At 36.5% G+C, this 12,701-nt stretch overlaps 1 protein-coding gene across 1 annotated transcript; it reads left to right on the forward strand.

Annotated features, from left to right (window-relative positions):
- The first annotated feature begins 3,511 nt into the window (after nucleotides 1-3,511).
- On the forward strand, nucleotides 3,512-12,368 carry LOC116287438 (uncharacterized). The gene is made up of 7 exons (XM_031694118.2): nucleotides 3,512-4,210; nucleotides 4,284-4,378; nucleotides 5,484-5,637; nucleotides 7,356-7,422; nucleotides 8,018-8,259; nucleotides 8,897-9,074; nucleotides 9,785-12,368. Exons 1-7 carry the CDS (start codon nucleotides 3,671-3,673, stop codon nucleotides 9,853-9,855), a joined length of 1,347 nt encoding a protein of 448 aa, XP_031549978.2. The 5' UTR covers nucleotides 3,512-3,670; the 3' UTR covers nucleotides 9,856-12,368.
- Nucleotides 12,369-12,701: the final 333 nt, after the last annotated feature.

Genomic DNA, 12,701 nt, shown 5'->3' on the forward strand with positions numbered 1-12,701 from the left:
AATGAACACCATAAATAGAAAGAGCACCTCAATATTAGTAAGAATTTACGCGAAGTTTTAGCTAATAATGTTGACTCTAGGAGAAATGGCATTGAATATAAAATCGAATATTTGGATTTGTATAGGAAAATGTGCTGGATGGCAAAGAGGTGCTCTTTCCATTTCTGGTGTCCATTTCGACATAACGCCTCTTTTTACGGGGGGTAGGGTCACGTGACCTGTTGTTGCAAAATGCATATTGTAATTATTCTTTCGTTTCCCCGGAGCCTCGACTCAGATTGTTTTGTGCTTGATCACTCAACCAGAATATCGAAAGTTGGCTATTCGATCTATCGCATGCCTTAACACTTGTGTTGCAAAACCTGTAGAAAGCTGTCCACCCAGGAATGGAAAATGGAGAAGACTAGATTAGAATAGAATAGATAAAACTAATTGTTTTTTTTAAAGAAACCGTATGATATAAGCTTTTCCGGAGTTGTAGAAATCCGTGGCATTATGGGGGTGTTTCATCAGTATGAAGAATTGAAAGAAATTTGAAACTTTGAAATTTGAAGCATAACAATCAAAGTTTACTTTTCATCAATGGACAACAGATAAGTATTAAAGCGTTTCTTAAAACAACCACATGATGCAACGGATTCTGCACCTCTGGAAAGCCTAATGCATTCAGGTCGGAGCGTCTCTATTGCAAGGGTCCTTTGCGAGCCTTAAGGCAGAGAGCCCAAGGTTGTTTTTTTTTTCTAATACGTGTATTTGTGTTCTCTTGTTGCGCATAAAAATCGGCTAGTTTAATAAGCAAAAAAAAATTTCACAAAAAGGGATTTTTCATTAACTAGAAGTCCATAAATAGAAGTGTCCATATGGTATTAGGGTAGTGTCTGATGTGTTTCGGGACTGATCAAACATCAGCCGTGGAAATTCGTACCAATTGAGCTAAAATAGATCAAAATACCGTACTAAAAGCGATTACTTGATTATTATCAAAGATGAAATAAAAATTGTTTTACAACAAGGATTTTGAAATTTTAACAACCTAAGGAGTTATTTCAGTAAGCGCTTGAGTAATAAAAGTACAGAAAGCAGCACACTCGATGCAGCGAATCACACTCGATGCAGCGAATCTTGTAGAGAACACAGTGTTGTCTGTCGGAAGGGACTGGGTCTTTGGGGCGTATACGTCTACGTAGTGTTGTTTCTGACTTGAAGACGGTACAAATGCCATGATCTTGAAGGCAAAGGCTTAGTTCTTGGAAACGCCTTCTATTTAGGCTAAAGGTAAAGGGACTAAAGTTTTGTAATCCGTCTTCTTGGATGGTCTTGTCTTGTTAACTTTCTGCAAGTTTCTCAGTTCCTTTGCCGTTGTCTTCAAGATTAGTGATCATGATCCAACCAGCCCAGACCAGTCTACACCATTGCCTTATGAAGACTACAAGTTTGCTTCTACAAGTGAATCTCAACTTTGAGACAAACGGCAAGTCAGTAACAATAATAATAATAATAATGATAATAATAATAATAATGATAATGATAATGATAATAATAATAATAATGATAAAATAGTAATAATAATAATAATGATAATAATAATAATAATAATAATAATAATGATAATAATAATAATAATGATAATAATAATAATGATAAAATCGTAATGATAATAATAATAATAATAATGATAATAATAATAATGATAATAAAGTTGGGAAAGAAGACACCACAAATTTGGCACATACATTCACTGGAAACTTTGCAAGCAGTATGGATTTACCGTCTGCAGAAAATGGCATGAACATGAACCTGAAAAAGTAATGGACAACGACACAGCAACAATCCTATGGGACATGCAAGTGCATACGGACAGAACCATCACAACTAATAGGCCCGACATTATAGTCAAAAACAAAGTAGAGAAACGACGTTCCCTGATAGACGTGTCAATCCCACCAGAACGAAATGTGCCCCTAAAACAAGTAGAAAAAATCTCAAAAGACAAAGATATAGAAATAGAAATTAAAAAAATGTGGTGTATGGAAACAAAAACCATACCTATTGTCATTGGGGCACTAGGGTTAATTCACAAAGGACTAGAACAATATTTCTCATACTCATTAATAATTCATGAGGAAACCAGCCAATCAATGAGCTATTTTTGGGTCACATGATGTTATTTGAAACCTGGTAAAGTCATGTTAAAGGACTGAATTCAGTCTGTAGTAGGACTGAATTAATTTTGTTCCAGTTATTCCAAGTCGAGTAAAAATGAGCATGAGAAGTCATTTCAAAGCCTCCAATTTCGGACTGAACAGGATTTCAAGTCCATTGCGTAGACTTGAAATCCTGTCCAGTTCGAAATTGGAGGCTTTGAAATATTACGTCAACCATTTAAAAGAGGACATCTCTATCACAGAAGTACAGAATATCGCTCCCCTTGGAGCTGCACACATCATTAGAAAAACTCTCATCATAGGAAAAAATCTGTTAACATTTATATTTGGTCAGCTACGATTTCAAGCTCACGCCCCCTCATGTGAGCCCATACAAATTATGTCTCAAAAACACTGTTTTTGGATCTTTTCTCAAAATAATGACTATCTAGGCAAAAAAACAGAAGTGGATTCAGTTAATTCAACTATTCACGGACTGTATTATATGGTTTAGATTGAATTCTATTGAAAAAAACCACTGTACTTTTGAGAAGGGGTTGGCACGTTTCATTAACGTCTGGTGGCCCCACTTCTGGTGGCCACACACCTCTTGTGGCCCCTGTCCCAGTTTCTCCGCGGCAATACAACCTGTGATTACGAAACTTGGCAGGGATGTAGTCACGTGCCCTGTCAGTTACCCCAAAGGAAAAAGAGGAGAGGAAAAAGACCGAAAAAAGCAAATATTCCAAATGTATGCCCAATTGTTTCCAATGGTTACTTGATTTTTTTTTTTTTTTTTTTTTTTACTTGATTTTTTTTATTATTATGCCCCGTATTATAAATATATTCTCGTTTTCCCGAGAACCATGGATTGGACTCGGTAAACTAGGAATTTTGTAAGCAAATTGTAAATAAAGATAATAATAATAATAATAATGATTTTTTTAAAATATCCTTTAATCCTAACCAAACCCGTCACCTGCCATTATGATGAATATCAAAAACCCTGTTAGGAATTCAAGCTCAAGCACTATCCAGCACTGTAGAATGGTATTTTGAATACTATCATCTTAAATTTATAATAAATGTACTAATATTTTTCTCCAGGTTTTCCGGTTTTCCTCAAAATCGACTTCTAAATTACAATTCCGCGATAAATGAACCACTCCGTTGAATCTACATTTAACTGCCGTTCATAACTTATTTAAGATCATTTAAATAACACCCTTCTATGAAGAACCAATCCGACAAGACGATCTATATACGCGTATTAACATCACTTTAGTCATTGTATTCATTTAATTTTTCTAAGGTTCAATGTAGTACTAATAATACCTTCTCAATCAATTTTACAAAACATTGACAATTTACATATTGCAAATCTTGGCATCTCTCCAATATGACGTGAAAAGCATGTACCAGATCTGTCTTAAAGAAAGGTCCTCTTTCTTAAAAGCTACGTATGTTGGAAATAATATACATGCCTGCTAATCTAGCAGAATATTATTCGCTGTAACTACACAACAATGCTACGACCATCGTTGATCAAAAGGCTGCTGGTAATTGTATTCAGTTGCAACATGACATTAGCTCTGAACGAGTCGATTTCTTGTCCTTCCATTCTGAACATCACCATCAATTGGATAGAACTTATGCCATTCTTGTTCTTTAGCTTGGAGTACAACAACAAAACGGGGCTGGCCGCCGGTTATTTACCGTATTATATGCAGCGTGCTTCTAACAAATGTGGCTGTCCAATGATGAGCTTCAACTATCAAAGAATGAATATTTCCTCGTCTGAAGAGATGGAGATCAAAATTCGACGCAGTCTTCGAACAACAACTCCAGAATTGTATTTTCCCATATTTGCTAATCGTAAAGAATCGACTCAATTCCAGAGACCATTTCTAGCGTTATTCCAGTCCCCGGGACCTGCAGTTGTTGAGTTTGAAGTTGGTTCTTGGAGTGAAAAGATGTCAACGGTCAAAATGGTTTTCAAGACTTGGCCTATTTTGTCTGTTTGTTTGCTGTTTGGTTTACTGGCAGGTTTTATCGTATGGGCCATTGTAAGTATTTATTCTCTCAGCTCGTATGTTAATCCTTTAATCCAACATAACTTTTCTAATCATTCTTGTGAAGGAGCATCGAAAAAATCCCGAAGAATTCCCCGCCAAGTTTCCGCACGGTGCTCTGGCTGGCATATGGTGGTCATTCGTTACCATGACAACCGTGGGGTAAGACCTAATTATGGAACAAAGTTGAAAAGGCTTTAAAATTAATAGTAATAGTGCATAGTTTTATGACTATTAATTATAAATGGTTTTTATGACTTAATTATGGCTTTTCAAATGTTTGTCTTGAAAAGTGTTTTGTTAATTTGTTCTAGTAGAAACTAGTAGGAATAACCCAATCGAAAATAAAACGCCGAAAAACCTCTTTCCTGTGACAAAAAAAAAAAAACCCTATAGCGTTGCAAAATGGGATGTTTAAAAGTTATTTTCTTGTATCTATCGAGGACTGGAACGGCAGGCTTGATTCGTTAGGTGAACATGCCTAGGTGCTTGTTTTCTGATACTCCGTTACTTCAGCATATTTGGCTCATCATATTAGCTTCCCTTCGACTGTAACAAATAATTTTTCAGTTTATGCAAATTGCGCTAGATATATTTCGATATTGATCTATTAGGCATGCTGGGCTTTAACTCATATAGTGTGATTATTGAAAAACGCAGATGGCGCATGCTCTTAACAATAAGCCGCCCCTCACAGCTGTCGGTAATAGCTTAATCCCAGTACTCGCATATGTGAGTAGATTAAGTTGTTTGTTGACTATCTAATGTGCTTCTGGGGTTTTTCTCTCGGTTTTTCCTCGGTTTCCTCCGCAAAATAAGCAACTTTTAATTTCCAATTCAGTGATCATGGAAGTAGGGCCACAAGTTTGTCAGCCACTGGCTATTGAGGGGGGAGGGTGGGAGGGGGACTATATATTTACCAGCCACAGTTTTCATATGGAAAAAAAAATCTAGTTCATTCCATTTCATTTCAGCTATAATTCAGCTTATTTCTGTGTTAAACCGCCAATTTCACGCTGTTTATTTTTCAATGAAATATGACGTCATTGATAATGGAGGAGTGATAACCTCACAACACATATTAGAATGTAAAACGTAAGAAAAACTTCCTTAATAGATTTAAACCGTTACCATAGCAGCCGTTGCTGGTAAATTGGTAAGACCCCCCTTAAGTGCTATCGTCGTATAACAGTGACAATCTGTATATATATATATATATATATATATATATATATATATATATATATATATTGTTTCTCTCTTCGAGGTACGGCGATAAAACAACCCGCACTTTGTGGGGTCGTATGTTCGCAGTGTTTTGGATGGTTCTCGGGACTATTGTAATGTCCATGTTTACTGGTCAAATAACAGCTAATCTCACGTCCAATGAAATGGCTACGGTTGACTTGATGGATACTAAGGTAAGTTTAACAATTAGACTACGAGGTCGAGTTTTCTATGAGTCAATAGATAGTCAATTAGGCGCGTAGCGCCGAAACGACTATTCTCAGCATCATTAAAGGGGCACTTGGATAAAAACTCCCCAATTTTTGAAAGTCCGAATAATTGAAGTATATGAAGAAAATATGACTCAATTATGATTATGTAAACCAGATTAGTGAACATTTTAGCCTGAGAGCCACTTGCTATTGAGATATTTTGGTCCAAAAGCAGAAAGAACAATAGGGTTGAGTAAATGACGTCATTTACTCCAAATTTAGATGCTGAATAAAACTGATAATTTTTATCTGAGCGACATTTTACTGTTAAGAAAATATGTTGCTTGGCTACGATTGGGGCCATATAGATACACTTAACTAAGTTTAATAAAGTCATTTCCAATTTTTATCCATTTTCATCCAAGTGCCCCTTTAAGGCATGGCTCTCAGATGAAAAACTGTTTAGCTATATCATAGCCAGTTTTCTACGAATCTTCCCCAAACTTAAACTTAACTTAAACTAAAATTGAAAACATTCTAAAAATTAAACTTAATATAATTTCCAAGATATTCAATTAGATCCATATAGGTATTGCAAATATAAAAAGGAATATGGATTTTCAGGACTTTTGAAGTAGTTTCAATACGATTACAAACGATTTGTTTAAAAAATCCAAGATGGCGGCCTTGTGGTCACGTGACCTGGTTTCCATGGTAACAGATATGCGGTAATTGCTTGCCTTGAAGAATAACTACTACGAGCCAAATTTGGGAAAGATTCATAGTAAACTGTCAAAGATATGAATAAATAACTGATTTTCCATCACTTCCTCAAAAGAGCCATGCCTTAATGGTGCTGAGACTCAAAGAAAACAAGAACGAGTAGTCTAATTGTTTTATCATAAACCTACTAGCTAATAATATAGTATTGAAAACGAAAAATGACACTGAAAACTTAACTGTACAAAGCGACGGTCAACCGGTGGCACTGTTTTCATTCATATGTGCGAAATTGTCTCAAAGTAATAACGCAATAAAGCTTAAACTTGCTCTATTTCTATAGGTTTTTGTCTCTATTATTACTGTCAAAACTCTCTTTCCAAAATTTTTTACCTTATCATCAGTTCTTGGCATTATTTTTTTTAAATTAATGAGTGAAAGCTGAAATATTTTTTTTGCAAATACTTTGTTGTCAGAGTACGTTAGCCAATCAGATTGCAGGATTCGTGATAGTATGCTAGTAGGTTTATGCTAACACAGGATAGTGAGTACGTGAGCCAATCAGGCTGCAGGATTCGAGATAGTATGCAAGCAGGTTTATGCTAACACAGGATAGTGAGTACGTGAGCCAATCAGATTGCAGGATTCGTGATAGTATGCTAGTAGGTTTATGCTAAATAAATTTAGTCACTGCCTAAAGGCGAAGCTCCCACTAGGCACCGGTAGCCCTACCAATTTAGATAAAACTTAAAGGTGAAAATAATCTTTAGTTATTTTTTTTTTAGTAGATAAAGATAATGTACCCCATAATGAAAACCATAAATTGAAAAAATCAAATCGAAAAGCACTACATCATTTTCTTCGCACGAGTCTTTGCTTTCGACCTTAGTACTCTCCCACTTAAGAATGTAACCAAAAATCTCAGAATAGTAAACAATGAAATTCAAAATATTTCTGTTTGCATTTCTTCGTATGGAAAGGTCGCTGTGCCGAAAGGAATGAAGACGTTCATCAAGCAAGAAATGAACCTTGGAGCTCGTGATATTGGTAAGCTGCGGTAGACAAATGAAATAAATGCCATAAAAAGTGTGTAATAAATAAATAAATCCCCGTCGCATGTTGCAGGTCGAATATTGCCTATTTACCTACTTTGAAAGTTTTTATTCTTGATGACCACCGAAACAGTTTGCCTTGGTCGTTTAGTGTGCTACTTGCTAAGCAATAGGTTCTTTTTGTTTCTTCCTCAGTGATCTCACACACTTGTTTTTCGTTGGTTAGTGTGCTTCCTGATAAACAATAGGTGCAAAGTTTGTTTCCAATTGAACTCACACATTTGTTTTAACAGTAATGATAGAAAAGACTCTGCTACGCACTTTAAGTGTGGCTTGGTTAGTGTGCTGCCTGCTAAGCAAGAGGTATATTGACCTCACACACTTGCTTTAAGTGTGGCTTGGTTAGTGTGCTGCCTGCTAAGAAAGAGGTCCATATGTTGATTCCCATTAACCTCACACTTATGTTTGAGTGTCGCTTAGTTAGTGTACTTTTTGCTAAGAAAGAGCCGTCCATAATCCTATCCTCTCATATATGTTTTAAGAAGCAAGTCTTATGATTAAACTTAACTTATGGTTTATTAACTGTTCAGTGGATATGACCTACGACGAAATGTTAACTAGTGTATCTGAGGGGATAACTATTGAATACTTCATGATACACGATTACCACATGGCAAGGCAATGGCTGAAATCAGATACAGACGCAAAAATAGTCAAAATCATTGACCGCCAGTTTGCTATTGGGATGTTAGTAACTGGTGACTTTGATCGTGTGAAAAGCATGTTAACCTGCTTACAAAGAGAGGTCATTGATTCGTATCAAATTAACCTGGTATGTACTGGCACATATTCTGTATGACTGTGACGAATTACGCTACGTACGTACGTGTCGTGTTGCGACGTAACCGTGACGTTGCCGTGACCCAGCATTTGTATTAGATGAGGATTAGTTTTGCTTTGATTGGTTCAAATTAAAGACGAATGGCGTCATTTTCGTACGTGTCATGTCTTTTCACAGTTGAACCAAAATCAACCCTATTTTTTCATGTAAATACCGATTTCAGAAATTTATAGTCACTGCCATGACTGTTGTTATTGGTACGCGCTGACTGAGATAACAGTTGCGACAGGGAAATCGGGCAATTCACTGCCGTCAATCACAGTATGTAAAGAAGAGATAATTAGCTAAAAACTAGTGTGAGCTGCGTCGGTGTTTCTAATTAAACAGTAATGATAAAAAGGTAAATTATACACCGTGAAAAGATGAAAAAACTTACTGACGTTTCGGACGCTAGTCCTTCGTCGGAGCTCTTTTACTCCGACGAAGGACTAGCGTGCGAAACGTCAGAAATTTTTTTTATCTTTTCACGGTGCATAATTTACCTTTTTATCATTACAGTACGTAAATTTTAAGGAATAATTTTTTGATTAAATTCTGACATGCATACGTATATCATCATTATCTATAGGCCGAAGAGAAATCTAACGAAGCAAGTGGCTCTTGGTCGTCCAGCAATAAACAAGAAACCAGCCTCACTTCTCAACATGTTCTTCTGATAGTCAGTGGCGGTGTTTTGCTCCTTTGTGTATTGTTTGGTTTCTTGATGGCGTGTGTACGGACAAGAAAAACGGCTTCGATTCAATCAGGTTAGTCACCCTTATCAGTAATCTTGCTTTATTTATTGTCATCATCATCATGACAATCATCACCAACAAGAGAATATGATCTAAGAGAAGGAATCCCCGTGCCCCATCATGTGCACACTTAGATGCTATTCTTAGAATCTATTCTAAAAATATCATCCAATGATATCATTTATTTGATCGTTTGATTTTCTGCACGCGCATAGTACGCGCACGCTCTACGCTGTTTGCTAACGTTTTCTTGTGCTTTTCTTATGTTCAAATGTCCAAATCTGCCCTCAAGATGAAGATGGAGGTCGAAAGCTTTTGAAAATAAATGTAAAAATACTCTAGAAAGTAGAAAAAATTACTACTTCAATTTCTTTTCGTATTTTCCATGCTTTCGACGTGCACATTCATATCCAGGGCAGAGTCGAAATAACGGAAAAAACCCCAAAACGTTAGGAAACAGCGTAGAGCGCGCGCAGTAAATGCGCGTGCACAAAAACAAATGGTTTAAAAATAGCATCAAACTGTGCACATGATGGTTACAAGGCTATATAGGGGGGATTCCTTCTCTTAGTTCATTTTCTCTTGTCACCTATACATACCACTATCATGTACGCAGAGTACCTATCATCTTCCTAACCATCAACATCATTTCAAACATCATCACCATTACATCATTATAACCAATCCATCAAAAATTAATTGTGAACCTATCTGTATTTCAGATGTCGAGGAAGGTACATCACGTCCACCATTTGCTACAGAACTTCCAATAATCCTGAAAACGGAAACCTAAAGTATTCGGTATACAAAACTACTCCTAGTTAGAAACAATATATGAATGTAAAGGAGTTTCATAATATGCCCACTTTCCGCTCATACAGCACAATTAGGATGAAGGGGGCGTCTCTAGTCAAATCGCTGCAACAGTGTTGTTTCCATTCATGACGTGACGTTCCATAATGGCGCCGCGTGCATTTGTAGACGTTTTATTCTTCAGTTTTTTAATAAAAAAGTTATAGCGCATTCAACGACGATTCAAAATGAAAAGAGCACTCATTTAACTTCTAATTTGACTCATTTAAGATGATGGACATGAGGTTTGACATGAGAAAACAGCAGATCGTAAGAAACAAAAACGGCTGATCATCAAGACGTTCAACGATAAATTCAAATATCGAGAAATGGTTAGATGAAAATACAAAACAGGTTGTACACGACCATAAAAACAACTAAATAGGAGGCTGATTTAGCATTAAAAAGCGTTCCAATCTGCGATTTAGACTCTCTTTTGTTCCATTGTCCTACTGCCATATGGCGTTTTACTGATATCAACAAAAACAGGAATTCCTATGCAATCCATAGGTTGCTATGTGACGTCACGTATGGGAACAGCACAATCCTGAAATGGCAGGCAGAAAACCAAAGAGATGCCCTCTAATCGAGATATTGGAACCATTCAAAATGGACGTCCTTGCTGAACTGTGCGACTTTTGAAAGGAACCGTACACTTTTATTAACTACTACTTTTTGCACCTCACAATGATTTCGCAATCATTGAGTATAAATGTTTCCAATTCTGACGACAGCTCTGGTCAAGTTTAATGAAAAATATCGCACTGGCACAAAACAAATAAAAGAAGCCAAACAAATTATAATCACTAACTAAATGCAATTGCACAGCTGTAGTCCATTAACCTTGACCAGCCGATTAACATGGACAAGAGAATAAGTCACGTTATATCGACGCTTTAAGGCCGGAGAATTGGATTTGGAATTGGAGTGAAAACCTTACGTCATAAGCATAGACACAAGCTTTAAAAAAAAAAAAAATTAAGAGCGACTGTCCAGAAATATCGAGCACGGGGCGGCCACAGTCAAAAAATAAAAGTCCTTCATTTTTGGTCTGTAGACACTATTAGATGAGTTTATGAACGTACTGGGGTCGGTTTTTCGATCTACGTAAAAAATCCGGATTTTTTTGAAAAAAACGATTTCACCCCGTGTCGGTCTAAAAATTGCTCAAGAAACGGCTGCGAATTACGCTTTCAAAAACATTCTCGCTCCAAGTGAAAACCCAAGTTACAATCAAATTTGCAACTGAATTCAAGAAAAGGGGTGTTGAACAATTGTTCCAGGTGATTTTAGACGTTTTAAACTAAACTTTAGATAGAAAAAATTGCATTCTTCCAGCACAGTTATTCACAGTCTCGATTTTACCTCACATTTATAAAAGCGATTTTTTGCATGTGGCCATTCTCCAATTTTTACAAAACTCAAGCTGTACAATGTTCAAATGATAGAATAACACGAACTACAAAAATTAGTTTGGGTTTTTTCACAGGCCTTATGAAAACGTTATGCGAAGTTGGAAAAATTTGCCATGTAAATATGCAAATTAGCAGTTTGTTTACATCTCCACACCACAGATCACGGCCGCGAAAAAAGTCATCTAAAATAGTTTTAACAGCTTATTAATCCACACATTAGCCTATCTAAGGACTATCTAAGCATGATTGGCCTCTGTTATTATTTTTAACGATTATTTGTTGAAGTTAAGCCTACACTTTCGGTGTTGAAGACACTCAGCTTGCTTGCCTCGGTGGCATTCCATCGGTGCGTAGTAAACTTAGTAATCATAAATGACTGTTAACATGCTCTATAAACGTTACTATTCCTCACTAGTGGTATCCAGCTTATCACATAGTATTTTCACATACTGAGTATGCTTGAAAGTTTGCATTACTTTGTAAATAAGCAGGGATCAAACCTGTCAAAGCGGATTATGTGAGCTGATGGCGTGACAAACGACAGTTTGCGCGGAGCCGGACGTGACGTCGTTTGGTACAGTACGCTTTTTATTGCCTGAACATCTTGTGATTTTGTATAGACTAAAGAGAATCACTCATTATCAAGATTTGTTTTTTTTAGCTGTCATATGTTTTCTTGCTTGATCGAAGTCATGTTTAAAATTGGTTACATGTATAATGAGTGCAGTTGTAGCCTGATATACAATTCCCACTCCCCTACCCCACTAGCTTCATGGCTGTACAATAGATCGAATGTATGATAAACTCGCCTGGTTTCGTGGAAGCGTAAATCTGATATAAGACTATGAGAAAAAAGAAAATACATTTTAAAGTATATATATATATAACATTTTATGTCGATAGTGCGATTTGATAGAACTGTGATCTGAACATGACGCGTGTGTGGCCAAAATGTCCAGGAATTTGATAGTTTCAATCAAATTCCAAAAATTTGTTGTACATTTCCAGGTAGACAAAAATAAAAGCAGCTTTTAACAAAGTGTTTATAGTCAGTATAGAAATTTGTTAATTATGGTGAGCATCAATTATGGAGGCTCGTGAATCATGTTCCTTTCAAGCTATCATTGGTGGTCATTGTGGGTTTGACCCAAAAGAAAGAAGTAGATCTGTCACTAACGTTCCTTTGACAAGATGTAAACGGGATATCGCTGAGGACAAACGATGTTTTAGTATAGTTGAAGTTGAAACCGAGGTCGAATTAATTCTCGCAAGACTATGTATTTTTGAGCCCTCTAGAAACATAGACAACCTTGCAATCTGTCGGAATCACCGTGCGTTTGGGCGTCAGCTGGAAACGGACATCATTGAAATG

Source organism: Actinia tenebrosa, unplaced genomic scaffold, assembly GCF_029948245.1.
Source record: "Actinia tenebrosa isolate PJP-AT-01 unplaced genomic scaffold, QUT_ActTen_1.0 PGA_scaffold7__59_contigs__length_16204524, whole genome shotgun sequence".
Taxonomy (NCBI): Eukaryota; Metazoa; Cnidaria; class Anthozoa; order Actiniaria; family Actiniidae; genus Actinia; species Actinia tenebrosa.